This window comes from Schistocerca serialis, chromosome 4 (genome assembly GCF_023864345.2).
Source record: "Schistocerca serialis cubense isolate TAMUIC-IGC-003099 chromosome 4, iqSchSeri2.2, whole genome shotgun sequence".
NCBI lineage: Eukaryota > Metazoa > Arthropoda > Insecta > Orthoptera > Acrididae > Schistocerca > Schistocerca serialis.
The window spans coordinates 283,922,159-283,943,339 of record NC_064641.1 but is presented as its reverse complement, the minus strand read 5'-3'; the positions used below and the strand labels follow the sequence as shown (position 1 = coordinate 283,943,339).

At 41.8% G+C, this 21,181-nt stretch overlaps 1 protein-coding gene across 1 annotated transcript in view; it reads right to left on the bottom strand.

Annotated features, from left to right (window-relative positions):
- Positions 1 to 21,181, bottom strand: part of LOC126474174 (dual oxidase) — a 547,064-nt gene that overhangs the window by 113,705 nt on the left and 412,178 nt on the right. Inside the window, exons 6-7 of the mRNA XM_050101634.1 lie at positions 18,921 to 19,087; positions 6,039 to 6,275 (exon numbers count right to left, since the gene is read on the bottom strand). Coding sequence (XP_049957591.1) covers positions 6,039 to 6,275; positions 18,921 to 19,087 — 404 coding nt within the window. The remainder of the gene's footprint in view (positions 1 to 6,038; positions 6,276 to 18,920; positions 19,088 to 21,181) is intronic.

Below are 21,181 nucleotides of genomic sequence, written 5' to 3'. Positions count from 1 at the left end.
CCCTATCGATGGAGAATGCGTAGGACACTTGCCCGACTCATGCCACTACCTCGTGTGATTGCGCGGGACTGAACGTGCGGACCGGCTGCAATGGCAGCTAGAACATTAATCTCCCCTCTTCTGTCGTCATTTGCTTCCCTCTGTTACGTTGTCTATGTGCTACACTATCACTTTCACGTAATTTCCGAGATGGTTGACGTCTATTGGGATATCTCGCCGCATACACCGTACGAGAACAAACTACATTCTTCCTGCACTCTCCATACACCATGGGCATGTCGGCTTCTTCTGCCTTGGTAAATCCGATCGTCCACTCATGATCTACTACTCGGACTGTCACACGCTAACTGACTAGCAAGCAGCAGTGCACTCAAGAAACACACAAGCAAACGGCAAGCAAACATAACGTCGTACCTAGAATCTGCGCAGACTGATTGGCACAAATAAGTGTCGGCGTTGAAACTTTCCAAAATACGATACTTCGTAAACGATCGCATTTTAGTCCTGCAACAAACTCCACTGACATTCTTATTGAACCTACTTTTAGTTTGTTAGTGTCAGCAGGCGTTCTTTCATTCAAAAAGGTGTATGTTTGTGAAAAAACAGTATTGCAATCTGTTTATTGGCTAACGACACGAGCTCCTGACTACCAGTTCATTCTATGAAAACAGCACATCAGTCGAAATGTGGCCCAAGTTTTAGGTGATTCACCCTGTATTTCTCATGTATATAAATATTTCACAAACATTCTTACGGCGTAAAGTCAAGCGCTGGCACGCCAGACGGGAACGACAGGGAAGAGAAGGCTGTGAGAAGAAGTCGGCCAATAGCCCGCTGACCGGACCTTCCTCCAGGACGACAACGCGACAGCAGCAGCCCCTATGTGGAGAGGACAAAAGCGCAGCGACCGACTAGTGACGGCCCAGTTCAATAGCAGCTTCAAAATTAGCGACTTCGACACCAGCGTCAACTCTAGTTATTTCGCCTTTACTCTCTATGTAGCACAGACTTGTGATTGTTTATAATTAAGATGACTGATTATTTTGCATGTCGCCCTTTGCTTTCGACACATCTGTGTAATTGCCAAAGTTATGTATTGTAATTTTCTTGTTGTAATAAAACTCATTAATACGTCTTGTTTGATAGTTTGTCTAGTGAACCGAGTATGCAGGCTTCCTAGACACTACAAAGATCTAACTTATTTCATCTGTATCTCTAGCGAATTCCTAGCTGTAGTTTCCTCTGAGTTCCGAGGAAACTTTTAATTCTGCCAGTAACTCGTCGTAGTTTCGAAAAAAATGACTGTTGCTGGCAACTGTCTGATACGTCGAGCGACTCCAGAGAGTGCTGGGCCGTGTGGCATAATCTTTAGCCGCGATACAGGCTGGCAAAATCATTGGCTCACTGCAGTGCCGTTCTCATGATGTGGTTGAGGCACTGAACAACGCCAATAAGAGACAGATGGCGCTTTATATTTTTAAATTATTCCAGTTCTACGGATAGATGGAAAAAAATACCGACAGTTCGTTTTCGGTCTTTCTACACGTTACCCCTTTTCATCCTCACACCCAACTCTAGCGGTACTACAGGTATCTTACTCCCAGAATTTCTATACAAATAACGAGTCAGTTTGGCTCCCATTGCTCCAGGCTTTCATGAGCTATGCTTTTATGTCATCCCTTATCTTCCCAAGCCCTTAGTAATAGGCGTTCTAGGATATCTGCCACAGTAACTTTTTACAGACAACCGGTGGTAAGTGTGCCAGTTTTGGCAGAGAATCTAATAGGGATATGTTGATATGTCACTATCCTTACACCCAGTCCCCCTACCCCTACTCTAGAGCTGAAACGTCATCGCGACTGCCACCAATAAGTCTAGTGACACTGAAAACTATGGCTTTGATAATAAAATCGGTGGTTATCGAATATTTTTACATGTGACATCATCACAAACTCACCCCTACCGCTACGTGTGGTGTATTATTTCTAGAATATTTTTGTACAAATAATTGTACAAATAATATGTATACAATATTCGATTAAAATTGATGGAAGCGTTCCTGAATGAAGCATCTATGTTCCCCATCTTCAGCCCCATGCCTATGAGGGTAGGTGGTTCTTTCCCCCAGAGGAACCCTCGCAGGCATACGCACAACTCATAAAAGTTTTTCATCATGAATAAATCTGCTCCAGTTTTAAGTGAAAAATCCTTTGTTTGGATAAAATCGTACATACGACCCGGGTTTCAGGATGTAAATCCCATCTTCAGGCGCTTCAAAAAACAAGGAAACTAAGAGGGATACTGTAAAAAATTAATGAAAATCAGAGTTCCACAAAATGTGAACGACCGGTCATATCTTGATTGTGTAAGAGAGAATCGTCCCAGTCATGTACGAAATCCAGCAAATTTGTGAAGTAGCATGCGAGATCTCGTGCGGGTGAGGCATGTGAAGATTCTTTGAGTCAAGCAGCACCACAGCGCGTAAACGGGGCCTAACCGAAGAAACCATGAAAGAATCAGGAAACAAACTGGGAAGCCAAAAAATTATGCCCACTGCCCACTACAAGATTAGATGCCGCCAGGTGGTGCTTACGCAGAAAGAAAAGTACGTAAGCCGAGCAGAGAGGGATAGGGGATTACAATAGCGAAGATATGCGCTGCAAATTGAGAAACCCAGCGAGATAAGCAACTCTGCCGAAGGGCGGGATTATTATTACGCAGAGCCTGTGAACGAGTACCTCGGAAACGGTGAAGCTGGTCGAATGTTCACGTGCTACTCTCGTGGGCATCTACGGAAAGTGGTAGAAGGCAATGAAATTACCACTAGGCGCTAGATATCCACGAGGCTTCACAGAGCGTGGGGTTTGAAGGCTTGTCTGCTGTGTAAAGCAGAGTAGATCTCTCTAGCGAAAGAGTGCGGTACTGGTGCACGCCTAAGTGTTTCGGAGCTCACCTTTCATCGTAAAGTGCTGACCATGGAGCTCCGCAGCAGACCACCCCCACGCGTTCATTTGTTGATCCAACGACGTCGTCAGTTATGATTGCACTGGGCACGGGACCATCGGGATTCGACCGCTGATCAATGAAAACGAATCAGCTCTTCAGGTGAATAACATTTTTGCCACACTAGGTCGTTGGTCGTCTCCACAAACGCTGTCGTCTCCTCCATCAAAGTGAACGGCGGCTTGAAACGTGCAGCGCGCCACGGACGCAGGCTGGTGGGAGCATTATTACTCTATGGGAGACATTCTCCTGCTCCGGTAGTAATCGAAGCCACTAAGTCAGCTACGAACTACCTGCATCCCTTTATACTTGATGTCTTCCCTGACGACGATGTCATCTTTCAGCAGTTGTATCTGTATCGAGGCCAGGATCGTCCTACAGTGGTTCCCTTAGCATAATACGGAAATTGTGTTAATATTTCGGCCACCAAATTCGCCTGACGTAAATCCGATGATTTCCGTATGGGTCGCTCTCGAGTGGCATCACCACGTACAGAAATCAGCGGCCAGTTGTTTACGGGAGTGTTTTACACTTGGTGCCACATAGCTCCACAAATCTACCAACCAACTGTAGAATAGATGATGCGCAGAATCGTTGATATATTGCGTTACATGGAAGGCCCAACGAGCTATTGAACATGTGGTCATAATGTTTTGGCTTGTCAGTGTAAACACTTATTGCCAGGGTAATGTGATCTACGAACCAACTGCAAACGGACATACATGTGGCACAGGCTTAAAGTAAAATGAAGGCACAAATCCCTCAGAATCCCAAGTTTTGAATCTCAAAAGTAGCCTACTATTAAGACCCCAGCTCGCCGCAAGTCCGGTCAACGGACTGCCGCGCGAACGGCAATGGAAAGCTTTAATACACATATACATTATAGAGTGTCCACCACCAGAACTATTACCGAAGGCGGAAGCGAGAACCGAACGAATCATAGCTAACAACATGGCCATATCCCCACGTTTTCTCCCAAACGCCATCCGCTACTAAGAGCGCTAAATCCATATTACTGTATGAAAGGTATTAACTGAGCTAGGCATGGTATAGAGCAAAAAATAAAGGTAAAACGTGTAATATATAAAGCAGTTATCAAGAAACAAAAATATTAAAAATGTATGATGAAATTTTCAAGGAATAAAAATAATAAAAGCATAGTGCAGAATATAAAGGTGGCCAAACCGACACACCACAAATTAAATATCATACTGGAAGGTATGTCAAATATACAGAGTGTGTCATATTGAGAGTACAAGTCCATGGATGCGGACAGTGTAACACAACGTATAAGGTAATCTACGTAATCATGGTCCATGTTTTATACAAATTAAGGGTTTGTCAAGTATAAGGGGCGTTCAAAAAGAAACGAACCGGAGTCTGGAATGCGCAAACCGATAACAGGGGGGTAACATGAAGGCGTGTGTAACGAGGTGTGGTTCCGACCAGAGCGTGGAAGTTCACAGCCCGTCGCTAGAGGGCACACGTGCACGTCACGTGACTATACAGAGCTAGCAGCAGTATGCATTAATCGTCAAGTGCTGCCTGCGGCATTGCAAACAGTGACATGGAGGCGTCAAAAGAAGAGCAAAGAGGTGTTGTTCGTTTTCTGACAGCGGAAGGTGTAAGAGGAAAGGACATTCATCGACGAATGTCACAAGTGTACGGCGAACACTGCATGTCCCTTGCAAGGGTCAAGGCGTGGAACAAACACCTCAGGGAAGGACGGGTGTCGTTAGCTGATGATGTGGAGCACCACACTGCATTACCGATGACATCGTCCAGCTGGTGGATGCACTCATTACCCAGGACCGCCGAGTGACAGGGAAAGCCATAGCCGCCGTGGTCGGATTGAGGGTCGGAAGTGTTCACACCATCATGAAGGAACGATTGCACATGCACAAAGTGTGTGCCCAGTGGGTGCTCCACAGTCTTCAACCAAACCAGAAAGCATGTCGAATGGCCCACTGTCTTGCTCATCTGCAGCGCTATGATCGGGAAGGGAATGCGTTTGTGGCACGAGTGGTGGCTGGAGATGACTCATGGTGTCATCACTTCGAACCGGGATCAAAACTACAAAGTCTCCAGTGGAAGCATCCAGGGCCACCACCACCAGAAAAAACCAAGGCCATCCACACGGGTGCAGGAAAGGTAATGCTGACGTTCTTCTTTCACCAAGATGGCCCCCTTCTGATTCACTTCCTGCAGCACGGGACAACAGTGAATGCCCAGCATCACTCGGAAACCTTGATTACCCTTCGCCAAGCGATCAAATCAAAACGACCAGGCAATCTCACCCATGTGATCATTCTGCTCCCGCATCCGGCCATCCTGATTTAGGTTTTCCGTGACTTCCCTAAATCGCTTTAGGCAAATGCCGGGGTGGTTCCTTTGAAAGGGCACGGTCGATTTCCTTCCCCGTCCTTCCCAATCCGATGAGACCGATGACCTCGCTGTTTGGTCTCCTCCCCCAAACAACCCAACCCATTCTGCTCCGTGACAATGCAAGGCCTCATACGGCCAAAAAGAGTGCAGAAATACAAGTGGGAGGTTCTCGGCCACCCTCTATACAGTCCGGACCTATCTGCCTGTGATTACGCCATTTTTGATCCCCTCAAAAAGGCTCTGAGGGGCAAACAATTCACCTCGGACGACGTACGGAACTGGCTAACATTGCAGCCGTGGGAATTTTATGAGACAGCCATTCACCGCCTTGTGTCACAGTGGGACAAGAGTCTCAACAGCCACGGTCAATACTTGTAACATACAGCTACTGGTTCCTGTAATTATGCCTCCAGCTCGTTTCTTTTGCCCCGTATATAACTGGTGTGGATTTATGCGTCACCACAAACATTGGCAACTTTGGATGTCCCTCAAAGAGTATACTATCACCGAAGTTTCATAGGAATCGGATGAATGGTACAGGAACGCACAAAAGACGAACAAATAAACAGACAGATATGAATTTTTTATTTTAGATTTGTGTGGCGCCGTTCCTAGAGCGCAGGCCAGATCGCCTGGTCGGTTGTACTCACATTGGAGTCCCACCAGGTGGAGCAGAGGCGGATGGCGCGGTGGCCCATCGACGTGGAGCGGTAGCGGCAGGCGGCGTCGCGCCGGTAGATGCCCGGCGGGATGAGCGTGTGGCCGAAGCGGAAGGCGGCGCTCTGGAAGACGTGGCTGACGCCTGGGTGGACGTCCGGCTTGTAGCCCTCGTACGGCGGCAGCGCCTCCCCCATGAACGCCGGCAGGTACTCGTACGCGATGATGTTCTGCGAGGCAGGCAGGCACCTCAGGTCTGGTAATGCAGGGCGAACTTCCCAAATAGTGCGTGCACAAACTGACCTGGCAACTGTGGCCATAGGCAGCAAAACAGTCGAAAAGGAAGCAGTACTTGAGAAGGCCATGGGACAGGGTTTTGCCTGTCACCGATGTTATTCATTCTGTAGGTTGAGCAAACAGTAATGGAAACAATGACATTTGCTAAGAAAATTAAAGTGCATGGAGGGAAAAATTCACAGCTTTCCCACGTGTTTCTAATTCTAGAGTGGTATAGGGATACAGATTTTGTACGGTATCAATGAAGAATTGGCCGCCTACACAAAATATAGCAAAGTACGACGTATGATATGTAGTATATTACTTTTCTACACAAGGAAGGCAATATTATAAAGGAGAAGAGGACGTAAGTGAAGATGAAATAGAAGCATGATAGTGCGAGAAGCATTTGATAGAGCAGTGAAAGACCTAAGTCTTTAAACAGGGTGTAAGACCCCTATTGTTCAATCTATGCATCAAAGAAGCAATGGCGGAAATAAAGGAAAGGCTCAGGAGTGGAATTAAAATTGAAGAAAAAATGAAATGAGCGTATAGCATCGTTGGCCGGCAGGCCCCTTCCGGGGAAGTTCGGCCGCCAAGTGCAAGTCTTATTTCAGTCGACGCCACACTGGGCGACTTGCGCGACGGTTATGAGAATGAAATGATGATGAGGACAACACAGCACACGACTCCCAAAGCGGAGATAATCTCCAACCCTGCCGGGAATCGAACCCGGGCCCGCTTGCTTGCGAGGGAGCACGTTACCACCCAGCTAAGCAGGCGGACAAAATTGAAGAAGAGAGATGTCAGTGACATGATCCGCTGATGACAATGTGAAGATGAATCACAGGATCTGCTGAATGGAGTGAACAGTCTAATGAGTACAGCATGTAGATTGAGAGTATGTCGAAGAAAGACGAAAGCAATGAGAAGTAGCAGAAATGAGAAACTTATCAGGATTGGCAATGACGAGGTGAATGAAGTTAGGGAATTCTGCTACCTAGGCAGCAAAACAGCACACGACGGATGGAGTAAGGAGGACATAAAAGCAAACTATCACTGACAAAAAGGGCATTCCTGGCCAAGAGAAGTCTACTATTATCAAACATCGTCCTCATTGTGTCGAAGAAATTTCTGAGGATGTACGTTTGGAACACAGCATTGTATGGTAGCGAAACTTGGACTATGAGTAAACCGGAACAGAAGAGAATCCAAGCATTTGAGATGTGGTGCTTCAGAAAAATGTTGAAAATTTGATGGACTGGTAAGGCATGCAATGAGAACCGGCGAGGAAAGGAACGTAAGGTAAACACTGACAACAAGAAGAGACAGGATGGTAGGACATCTGTTAAGACGTCACGGAACGGTGCATTATAGGGCATCTTGTTTGCGTTTCTCTTCTAACGCATAGATATTTAATGTAGAGCGGCGGTTCCTTTTACGAAGAAAAAAGTGACTACTAAACAGGAGAAGACTTCACCTTTTGCAAAAAGACGTCTGCTCAATAACGTGAAGTTTTCTTCACCAAACTTCCAGTGAAATCAGTGAATGTGGAATCTAGAATGTTTGTATGGAATGAAATGCCTGCATTTTTTAACATACCAGATAAACCACCACAACTGTAGCCGAAGGGAAAGCCACACAAACGTGACAATAAAACGTCAAAAGCAATACGAACGTTTCTCAACACAGAAAAAACCAGTTTCACAATTGTTGATACATTTGAGCCACAAACGGCAAGAATCTTCGACTCACACACTTTTAAAGCAAAAGCAGTTACATTAACAAAAATATTTCTTTATTAGAAACTGGTGTGAGGAATGTGAATGTGAAAATCATTACATTCCATAAACAATTGTTAAGTGTCAAGGAAAGTACCGTTCATGACAAGAACGGAAAACAACAGAAATATGTGCTTTTCATACATCAAATGAATGTTTCTATTCTCTTACTTTCAGCAGAGTAGGTTGCAATTATATGCATGTTCGAAGTATTGTAGCTGATAACACTGACTCAGTGAGATTTGGCTGCTTTTACATTTATTTTACGAGCATTCACGCTCTTGATCATTTACTAACGCGTGGAACACAAAAACATAACATCTGTTCCGTTAATCAAGTAAAAAATAAAATTAAAAAAGAATATTAATCTTACACCTGGCTTTTTTCCCAATAGGAGCGGTAGTGTCGTTCCATCTTTCAGACGGTAACAGCTTTCACAGCACTGAGTGTCACTACTGTATATGTTAGACTACGTTCGCTACGTGTTTATGACTGCAATAGAAGTCAAAACACTTGGAACAACAGTTGAACGGAATGAATAATGCCTTCAAAAGATCTTATGACATGAACATTGACTGAAGTAAAACAAGCGTACAGGAGTGTAGTCAAATAACATCAGGAGATTATAAGACAATTAGATTAAGAAATGAAATACTTCAAGTAGATGATGCGTTTTGCTATTTCATCAGCAAAATAACTGATGATAGCAGAAGTAGAGAGGATTTTAAATGCAAACGAGCAATAGCAAAAAAGATGGGTAGATCGAATAGATAATGAGAAAGTATTAAATCTAATTCGGAGAAAAAGAAATTGATGTTACAGATTGACTGAAAGAAGGCATACGTCAATAGCACATGTCCTTTGGCATCAAGGAATCGTGAATTTGGTGTTGCAGGAAAATGTGGAGGTTAAAAATTGTACGCGGACACCAACGCTTGAATACAGTAAGGAAGTTAAAGTGGATGTAGGATGCCGTAGTTATGTAGATATGAAAAGCCTTGCACAGGACAGGTTAGCGGGGAGAGTTTCATCAAAACACTTCGGAAGGAAGATGATAACAACATAAAAACAACTGAAAAAAACCAGGTCTGCTCCACTTGCTCGCTGCATCCGACCACCTTCTCCGGCGACCATCTACCAGCTTACGACGTCAAATTGGAAGAACAATAGCCAAGGAATCGGACTGAAAAGCGTGTAAGAGACGAATGTAGTGTTTCTCCGTTGTGGTTAACTATGTTAATCGAGGAAACAATGACGCAAATGAAAGAAAGCTTCATGAGTGAGACTAGAATTAAGGGTGAAGTGATTAGATTTGATGATTACATTCTCATCCTAACTGAAAATGGGGAAGAATTACAGGACCCATTGAACACTCAAATGAGCAAAAATTATTGATTCAGGAAAAATAGAAGAAATACGAAAGTAATGAAGAGTAGCAGAAAGAAGTTTAGAAATAAATTTAACTTAGAAATTTGGAATCACCAGTAATGGAATATGAGAGGTGTTGTTAACTTGGAAACAAAAGTACTCACGACGGACGAAGCAAGAAGGATATAAGAAACTGACAACACAGACAGAGAGGGAATTCCTGGGCAAAAGATATCTTCCAGGAGCAAACATTTACCATAATTTGAGGAAAAACTTTTGAGTATGTACGTTTGCATTATAGCATTGTATGGAATTGTGTTGTGGACTTCGGACCACCGGAAAAAAAGACTGAGACGTCTGAGATGGGGTGGTATGGAAGGATACTGAAAATTGGATGGAGTGGTAAGAAAAGAGGTGATTATCCGCAGAATCTGTAAGGAAATGCAAATGTGGGCAATAGGAGGGTGAGGACGAGAGAATACGTGTTCCTACATCAGCGAATAACTTCAAGGTGCTCGTGGTACATATAAGGAAAAAAATGTAGTGGAAGATAGAGACGAGACAGACTTTGGAATGTATTCAACAAATAAGTGAGAAATGTGTTATTCTACATGAAGAGGTTGCCACAGGAGAGAGGAGAAGAAGTTGTGACCAGTCGCAGCAATCCTGTAGAATGAAAAAAAAAAAAAACCAGGGGTTGGCGGCTGTCATCCTTAAATACATGGAAAAGCATCTCCGGTAAAAATAAAGTATTAGAAATAAAGTATCAGATATAACTGATGTGTTAGAAATCAATGTGGTATCCGATGTCACTGTAGTACTGAAGTGTCTAATATCACCTCGAGTGTGACACTCACATTACTTTGCTTGACTTATTGCATGAAAAGTAAAAATAAAGTTACGTTCAAGAACAGTAATTTCAAAACAATTATCGTGTGCCAGTCTGGTTTGAGGCGTGAGACAATTTTTCGTATTTTATGAGGCCGAAAATGTTGAACCAATAGTGAATGATCTACCGTTAGAACACTATTTTGACGAAAACGAACTGTTTATTGTAAAAACTGCAAATGTATTTATAGGTAAACATTTAAACAAATGTCATCCCAGTAAGGGTAAATGATGGGACTCAATACCGTTCGAAAATTAGTTGTGTAAAGTACAGAAAGTGTGGAATGTAAGGAAATCTCGATTTACAGCGAAAATATACCGTAAGAGGAATTCTTGAGATGCCATTGAAGGTAAAGCAAAAATCAGAATTATTTGCACTATTAATACCTTGGTAAAATTATAAAACAATCATACAATATTCTTTCGTTCCATTACAGTTTAAGTGACGAGATGTTTTGTAACATATATTTACATGTATTCGTGTTTATTTGGTATTGAGAGAGAATTGCTTACGATTTTACGCGTCGACATTACATTGCTCAGCGAAATCCTTGACTGATATAGAATTGCTGTAAATGTTCTGCGAGTACGCAGCACATATTCCGGTGTGCTTTTCTGTGGAGAGCATCGTTTTATGCTAAGTAAGTGCAACGATTGTATTAAATACAGTTCTATCCAGTTCTATCCAGTCTCGCGTGAAAAATAAAGCATGTTTATAGATTTGGCCTCGTGGAGTAATTAGGCTTGTTGTAAAGGCAGCCATTAAAGTCTGTCGAATTTTGTTTGATAATGTACGATAATAACATGTCAGATTCAGAGTGTTCTAATTGCAAAAGAGTTTCATAATTACATAAACACAAAGTTTTACGTCAAAACGTAAATGATACTTTCTATTCATTTAAAGTGACTTACATACAATTGTGGCTCTACGAGCTTTCGGACAATAATTGTTCGATGCTCCCTGTCGAATCTACATACGCGGCCAATACATCGAGAAGTTAATTAAATCATCAATAATTTGCTGTGAATTTCCTACACTACCAGACGGAGATTCACGTTTCATTTGTGAACTGCATTACACTCTGGCAATTTCCGAAAGCTCTCAAGTGAAAGTAAAAAATCATTTTACTTTTCCAGGCGGCTGAGTAATTATTAACAATTTTCCAGCTTATCAAAGAGATCTTTGAGACAATCGTTACGGCAGTAATTAATTTCAGGTTTCTTTCCACAGTTTCTACGAAGAGAAACATTGAATACGAAGTTAACTTAAACTGAAGTTGAATGATAATAATAACAATAATAATAATAGTAACAATAACAATAATAATAATCAACGACTTAAAAGCAAAAAAAGAAAGGTTAAATAAAACACAATAATTCTCTTCCAAGGCCGACACGTAGTAATAAAGATTTGTTCCACTTCTTTGTACATTTAGCGGTTTCCAGTTTTTGAAATATTGATCTCTGCGCCACACCACCCCTGGGCCTCAACAGCAGCTTTGCGATGTGCCTTCGGAACATAATAAACAGATCATCCTTTTGTTTTCTTTTTCAAATACTGTGTTCAATTTTAATGTTATGTTCATTAATTGGAATTGATAAATGATAGAGCACTTTGGCTTTTTTCTATCGTTATGAAGCAACTCTAGTCAACTGAGTCAACCGCTAAAGTAGAAGTGCCCTGTTGCCACTGGAAACGGGATTCCACGGACGCTGAATGTACACTGTCCACACGTTGGAAAGATGTTCAAACTAACACGCATCCAGTGTTAATTGTAATCGAAAGCCACAGATTTATGTTAAGCTGAAGCATTTATGAACGTTAGCCCAACACTGATGACGTCGTTTGCTTTTATAGTGGGAGCTGTGAGTGTATTTCTAGAATGTAGTATGCGACATTAAGTAATTGTTCCACTGTAAATGATGGTTCAAATGGCTCTAAGTCCTATGGGACTTAACATCTGAGGTCATCAGTCCCCTAGACTCAGAACTATTTAAACCTAACTAACCTAAGTACAGCACGCACATCCATGCCCGAGGCAGGATTCGAACCTGCGACCGTAGCAGCAGCGCGGTTCCGGACTGAAGCGCCCTAACCGCTCGGACACAGCAGCCGGCATTGTAAATATACCTGGTGAGTTTAAGCAGATAATAACGAGTTTCAGTTTTTCAAGAGAATGCTAACGGCTTACTCTTTCTTATAGATAGGCTGTTATTTAAGTTTCCTAACGATCCTAATGTGTTTGGGGAAGCTAATTGGTATCAGAAGGGAAAGTGAGACTTTACGGAAGTGATGGGGTTGATTGCTTCAAGCTGTTTTGCTGAAGCCCGCCGTCGCTTCCGCAATCGCTATGTTTATCGAATCAATAACGGCCGAAGTAAATTTAGACATGGGTTCTTAGTAATAAAGGGAGGGAGCGTTACCGAATAACATAAATCTTTTGTCCTTGGTGAATTTTGTTTTATGAGTATTATGCCGTGGTACAATTCATTCGTATTTCTGTGCCTTAAAATCAACAGAAATTTTGCTGTGTCCTAGATCAATACTGAAATCTATTGGCAGCAACATGAGCGATGAGGGTACGTAATAGTCTTGACTGTGATCCTCCTGACCGATGGGAAAGTCAAGCTATGTAATGCCATTAACACTATTTTAGATGAGCAGATTATGCACCAGTATTAATGACGCCAACTTTCCTTGCGTTCAAAACTCATCCACAATAAATAGATATGTAAACATAACACTTGACTGCAAAGCCACACCTCACTATTCCGCACAGGAACTAGATATACTAGAATACGTGAAACGCGAGAAACCCTGCTTCAGTATTTCACTTTAGTCTACGAACACTCATGGAGCTAGATCACAAAGTTGGAATTTGAGCTAGTGATAAGCCACACAGGTGTTACTTTGAAAACTGGCTCTTTTAATTGTCGAAGTATCATTTTGATACAAAGTAGATAAGCAATAATCGTAATCAAAGTCAATAAGAAAAATAGAATTAACATAAATAAAGAAACAACAGTATTTTCTTGTAGTATTAATAAAGAAACGTGGGATATTGCATACAACGTGGAAACACTTGTATTACCCATAGTTAAAGAAAATATGTAGGGCCCTGAAGCATGTGCCAGGATAACATTTATTCCTTTGAGAACTCACAAAATTTCGAGAAGTATTAATGGGATAGCGTTGATATGACAATATAAATTTGTGAAAAATATGTTCAGTATCATGAAACTAATGGTTTACGGAAAAACAACTTTCCGTTGTAGGATATCAGTGATGGATGTATTGTGAACTTCGTTTTATTTCAGACACAATATTCTATGCGACAGTCATAACCGGTTTCGCCCTACATTATCCATCTTCAGATGCAATTGGTCATGAGTGACATTTGACGAACAAAACGCTGTAGAGTTTGAAAAATTTGATAGAAATTTTTTGAAAATAAAATATTTTTTGTACTTGTAAGTTTATAGTTATTAATAATTTATGGTAATGCTAACAACATAACTGGGTTTGCATACAAGTTAATGTTGATTGCGGTTAAATTCTGTAAGGTATATTTGAATCAATAACTTTGTACTATATTATGAATGTAAATTTATCTTTTTTCCCTGGTTACTTGTTATGAATGGAAATTCTGGATTTAATTCCTGTACCTGTCGAAGAGGGCACGATGTATGAATCTGTTGCTGACATTTGTGAGTGGATTAAAATATTTTTGAGGTCATGCTGCTCATCCACCGCATCCACCACCCCAGGAGAAGAAATTTTATGTGTTACACCCTTTGTCTGCCCCAACTACTTCTCGCAGCCTGTGGTATCTCTATAACCTACCCCTTACTACTTAACAACGCAGACATTGAATTATCGTATTTATCCGTCAATATTGAGCAGCGACTTTCAGCTAAATGTCCTCGCTGTAATTGCATAATGTGTGTTCGAGTACAGATTATGACGCAGGAACGACGACATATGGTAGTTTGGGTCTGGTCGTGAGTCGTACACGAACAGCCAAAGCGGTTAAGGCGACCGCTCACGTAAAACGGGAAATCCGGGTTCGAGTCCGTGCCCGGTGAAAACTTTCACTGTCGTCATTCCCTTATACAGCTGATAGTTGTTCGCATTCGGAACTGCGAATGCGAATACATTTGATGTATAAACATGAAGTCTCTGTACATTTGTGGGTAATATTATACCTAAATTTATTTTTGTTGCAGCTGCTATGACAGAATTTCACACAAAAGAAGGAACATCTGTTGTTTGTTCCCGTTTGCGTCGAATGACATACGAACAATTGCGTAAATTTAGGAAGCCAAATCCCACAAGGTTGGCAATCAAATTTGTTAACCAACTTAAACGCACAGGTAATATTGGTGATACGATCGCACGAAAAGTCTCTGCACCTACCAGGAGACTGAATGGGGAGCTAGGTAATTCACAATCCACAATTTTGAAAACCCTTCACACTGAAGAAACTTACGTACCACGGCCACGGCTAAGGATTGTACTGATCGAGAGGCTGGAAAAACGGAGAACACCGTGGCACGTGTGTTGCCCAGTGATGAAGCAATATCGCACACCTTTAGGCATGTGAAGGGACACAAATGCCGAATCCCAACCGTAAACACCGCAAGCAATGAGATATTCTCAAAATGAATGCGTGGCTAGGGCTGCTTTCTACGGACTCTTTTTTTGGTATAAGATGGTATTAGGAACTCATTTGTTTTTGCCTTAGTTGTCCATAATTATTTAGATGGAACTTTTCCCAGTAGTGGATTTGACATAGTTCCCAAAAATGTCAGGTCCCTTGCTTTCCAGACCTTATTCCTAGAGGTTTCTTTGTGAGTGGTTTTATAAAGGCTGAAGTGTACCAGGTGAAGATCAACGGCGTAGCATAATTGGGATAACAGATTAGAGATGCAGCTGATAAAATCCCTCCAGCTTAGTTAAACGGAGTGAGATGTACTAACTTTTCGTCCAGAAGCGAAATTAGAAGCAAATTGTTGTTTAGCTACCAAGGAAACAAAAAAATGGTTCAAATGGCTCTGAGCACTATGGGACTTAACATCTGTGGTCATCAGTCCCCTAGAACTTAGAACTACTTAAACCTAACTAACCTAAGGACATCACAAACATCCATGCCCTAGGCAGGATTCGAACCTGCGACCAAGGAAACATTGACCAACATAGCATAACTGCCTTTCTTGTAACGTTGTTCGTTACAAAGATACTAACAGCTGCAGCACAGCAAATAGCACAGTATTTATGAGACGGAAAGCGAAAGGCGACCTCTTGTCGCAAATTTTGGATTATGCACTATTGTAATTTTTACGTTCAGTATTAAATCTGAACCATGTGTAACAAAATACAATTCTATCTCAAAATTTGAGTGAGTTATGACTGGCTGAATATTGCTCATGAAAGACAAATGTTTTGAGATAACGGGTTTTAAAGTTTCACTTTATTACCATTGTTTAGCTTGGACAAATATAAAAAATAAATTCGGCATATATATTACCCTTAAAATGTACTTTGTCAAATGATACTGACTCTTTTAAGTTAACATTGCACATATAGTGGTTAACCCCTTCAGACCTATATAACACATTACAGCGTACAAAACATTTAAAACCAAATGAATTGACCCCAAACTGAGAAAAAATAGCTTACTTTGCTCAGAATTTTTTGGGAAGAATATTGGTATTTTTATTCTACACTATGGCATCTTTTAAAACAAATTTTGATTCTGAAGGCGTGAATGGGCTTAGAGCAATCTAACATTTTGACTTCACAAACTCCCAAAACCAGATTGCTGAGATCCTATATTTTATAGTGGTCAAACAAAGTGTGTGATTTTCTACTTCTAAAATACTAATATGTGAATGGATTCATGATTGTTCATAAACAATGTTTTCACTCCTTTTTTTTGTTCTAGAATATTTGACTGATTTGACTGGTCACGTCCCCAAGATCCTTGAGGTTTTGGTCCAGGTTCTGATTCCGCTTCTGGACACAGAATATATTTTGTTCCTCTTTGCAATGGGTACTGATGTTTTTAAAAAGGTTACCTCTTTCTTGTCTTGCCACCCTGGCTGTAATTACTGCATCAGAAAACCCAATTGGCCCATTTTCTTCGGGAAGGATACGAGGTACAAATTCATTTTCATGATTGTCCATTTCGCAGACTACATAATCTTTGTAGCTAACTATTAACACAGATTAGATATATTTAGTTATGTGAGTACTTTGTTAGCATTATTATTCTTCAAGACATTTAGCCAGTGATGCATATCTACAGAAATTACACCTTTTTCATTTCTAGCAGCAACAATTGAGTTAACATGAGCTGTAGATGTAGGTTTTTGTTGCTACAGTAACGTCAACTATCAGCTGGCTTTTAAGGGCTGCCAACTACAAACTGGTAACGTCTATTGGTGTTTATAGTTATCATGTAAAAGATAACCACTTGTGTTGTTTGGTTTTACTGTATTTACAAAAGTCTCCTTTTATACAAATCTAGTCTAAACCTCCTAAATGGCTACAAAATTTAGTAGGTACTGATTTTGTGAATCACTGCATACGCTGATGTGAGATTTCATGTTGATCCACATAATGATAAGATGCTCGTTTTCAGAAGACATTGATTGCTGTTAGTGGTATTATTCACTGTCGTTGGATTCAAACTGTTTTCAAATCGATAAAAGCTTGTACAGGATGAAGAAGTTTACTACGACATACAAAAAGGAAAAAATAGACATTTTAGACATTATCGAAGAATTTTTGCTTGAACTGTAAATTTTACTTCTCCATCAAGAGCTCCCTTTTCGCTTCCTGTTCCACATATTTTATATTCAGTAATCCCCTTCCTCTCCTGAACACCCTTTAACAAACATATCACAACGTACCCTTAATTACAAACATGACGTTATTAAAAACTTACGTAACGTAATATTGACTTTGACTCTCCTGTGCTAGCACGCACTGTAGGTAACCTGAGTAATGTAGCTCATCCACTTGCTGCAACTGACAGTAAACAAATGGAAACAAGCAAAATGCACACTGGACATTCAGTCAAACGCCTTCTGTTGACGGTTTATGCGAGTACAATGCACACCAACGAAGAAAACTTACAAATGCTACTTATCTATGGAGGATGTAAGTTAAGAGAACAGTGACTGCAATAACGTTTTATTACTTACTGTTGGATTGGATGTAGTACAGCAATGTAGTACTTCTAACAATATGTTGTATCCAGTAAATGCCATCCTTGATTAAAAGCTGCATTGTAATTACTTTTATTGTGGTTGAAGGTACGAGTAATACTACTCAGGCAAACTCTACAGACAGTGAGATCCTTACAAGAACCTACCTTCCAAACAGATGTTTTCTCCTTGTGTTCTGTTTTGCTGTTACTGCAGCTTCACTATCGGTTTAGATCTAGCTGTTTCTAAGATGCATTGAATTCTGAGACCTTGGGAATGCTTTATCACTTAGCTCTCACGTCCAGATTGCGCCAGAGTCCATTTTACACAGGATGCCAGACTTAAAACAGTTGGTTTGTGAAGGTTCTGGTGTCATATGCTAGCACATGGGCTTCTTTCTATCCACCAAACACAAGTGACTCCAAATTTCAAGTCCCACAGGGGGATTTCATGTAATTAACACCTTTAAATCTAATGTATGTTTTGGCTCATCCATCTCATAAATATTGCAACAGTTAAAAACCTGCCCATTTTCCAACATCTTTAGATATTAAATGTATATAAAGCGTCCAAAACCCTGGTATCGATTTCAACCAAATGTGGCACAGAACCAGCAGGCCTCACGAGTATAAACACTGTGCAGTTTTTAATGTCCCAGCTGTAATAGGAGCAGATATAGTGCAAAAATGAGCTTTTCAAGCCCCTAGCAAATAGGTTGCCATGCACAACCGGTGTATTGTGTAGGAAATTATAAGCCTGTTGAATCAACCTGCTTTGTAGGGCAGCCTACATGTCAGGGACAAGAAACGATTTTCCAAACGCCAAAATGAAGGTTGCCCTCCATGGAGGGTGTGTAGTGTTGGAATAGTGTTGGCCTGCTTTGCATGGCGGTGGTCTAGATGGTAGAGCACTAGACACCTGTCTTGGAGGTCCTGGGTTCAGTTGCAGCTAGCGCTGAGGATTTTTCCTCATCACTTCCAGGACAGTTCCCAGGTCCACTCAGTCTCCTATCAAATGAGTATAGGCAATCCTTATGTGGGGGGGGGGGGGCTAAAAGGAGATAGGGGGTTGGGCCCTTCACCACCCCCTTCCTAGTGCCACAGCGAAAAGAAGCTGCACTTAGTGAAGCGAGTAGCACAGTTACAGGCTTGTGCCACAGTCTTCTGCGTGTGCAATAAGTGTGCACACAACAGAGACAGATTTGTGTGTCCACAAGCCGTCAGTGGAGTACAGAATCCTGGAACCATCACATGGGTGGGGTTATTCAGTAAATATTTGACCGTTCAAGGAGTATAGCACACAGGAATCCACTGACGTAGGAATGAAGGCTGTGGCGCGCTGCAGGCTTACCTGTAGCGTGGCGACGACGTATCTGCGGGCGCGCTGGAAGACCTCCTCGTCGGGCCAGTCGGGGTGCTGGCGCTGCACGCGGCGCGCCACGACGTTGTGCCAGCGGAAGAACAGGATGCCGAACGTGAGCAGCGCCGGGTTCTGGTTGGTGCGCGGGTCTCCCAGCACTGCACACACGCGTCACACTCTACTCCCACGTGGTAGCCACACTGCTATCTCTAGCCTGGCCCGTGTCACAAGGAGTAAGTTTCGTCATAAGTTTGCTAGACAGCGGCTGACTGCCGGCTATAAGGCAGTGGGGATGGCTGTTCCACCTACTAAAGCTGTCTCATGCAGTAAATGAGACCTATAAACCTCCAATTTAGCGGTGGAGTCATCTGTCCGGACATCAACTGACGAATAAAGCAGCATTACTCCAGAATGCATACTACAAGATCCTCCCCCCTCGCCGCCACGCGTACGGCACTGCATCAGTGACAAGCAATGATGTACGCATTACTTGATGTATGTTACACTAAATGGCATAATTGAAATTTACAAGAAAAACAGATACAGAAAATGTACAAATATTATATGTATAGTGGTTCACAACAAATGCTATCATAATCTGTTTAAACGCAGTAACACACGATTTGATTGGTTTTGTGTGTCTGACGCCGTACGGCTCATGGTGTGGGCGGGGGTGGTTTACACTATATGTTCTCGAGTAATGCTGCCTTGTTCAGCAGTTGACGTCCGTGTTCTCACGGATCTTGCACCGTCCTTCGCCATCAGCTGCCATCATTGGTATAACATTTCATTTTGTTATTATTTTAGCTTTTATTGTAGATGTTTTTAGCCATGTTACTATCTCTTTGTATAGAAATCCCTGTGAATATGTATTTATTACTGTACTGCAGTGCTTACGGTGTAAAGATGGTCTAAATTATAGACCGAAACCGGTCGCCAACTAAAATAAACGTCTGTTGCGATCGAGGCTGTTTTAGCGAATTTTAATATTTTATACCGATCGGTGTTCACTTTCCATTGAAAGAATGCTTTCTAAAATTTTATCCTGTATAAGAATCACATATGTGGTCGCCTTCTCTCTCTCTCTCTCTCTCTCTCTCTCTCTCTCTCTCCCTCTCTCTCTCTCTCTTCCATTTCGAATATGAAACACCTTCCACATCCCAAAGTTCAGGAAGATTCCGTTAGCCTTCAATTAAAGGCTAAAAGTGCGTCATATTTTTCGTTGAGATCATAATTGGGACTGGCCGAGGTTACGGTGACAGGCGACTACTAGACTGTGTGAATTTTGCGATTGCTAGAGGGAACTGTGCAGTTTACATTCTATCTGAACTGCGCAGTTGTCTCCGTTATTCGTACAGTCTATCACTCATGCATGACGTCACGCATCAGAAACTGCCCAATTAAATTGAACGCTTTAAGCCCCTTTAGTTCTGCGGTAAGCCGTTTGGTGGAATCACATCTGCTTCAAGTCCAGGTGTTTGTAGCAGTAACTGGAATTTTCTCCGTATGTAAGAGATACTCCTCCCACTATACATCAATTAAAGCAAAAATGTGTTTTTACTTCACTGTGGAGCCATCCGCAATAATGACAAGACACAGTGAAGCTAAGATCCCACCTGTCGCCTCTACAGCAAGACCATGTTGGTCAGCGCAGGTAGCATTCAAAGAACCTTACCACGAAAATAGCACAGTATCTATCACTCGAAAATATGAAATGCTCGCCTGCAGGAAAGCACCTAGCATCAATGTTGCAGTCTTGGGAGCTGTCACGGAATCCCTCTTGCAAACTTACAGCAAATCGTACTCCTTGTGACATGGGATTTACACTGACTCTTGTCTGTAGCTTGTTCTCAAAAGCAAAACAGCACATTGTGTTATCTACAGGTTACGATTAAGAGCGTAGCTGTGCATTTCATTGAGGATTCACACCAACTACAATTTATGGCCCAAATTTCATTACAGTGCGTTATGAGTTTTCACTAGTGTTCATATGGCTTTGAAAATGTAAATTTCATTACAATGACTGCATTTTGAATGCCGATATTATCTTCAGAAATGAAAGTCGATGATTTCTCTGCCTCTCTAAAGCACCTATTATCAAGAGCGTGTAAAGCGCGGGGGAGGCAAAAACTGTTTTTCGCAAAGGGCTCGGACGTCATGCCTCCCCACACAGACTTGTCAATTCAGTGTCAGTTTGGAGAAAGCCTTAACATTTAATGGATGTTGACTAGTTGCAAGTGTGCGCAGACCAA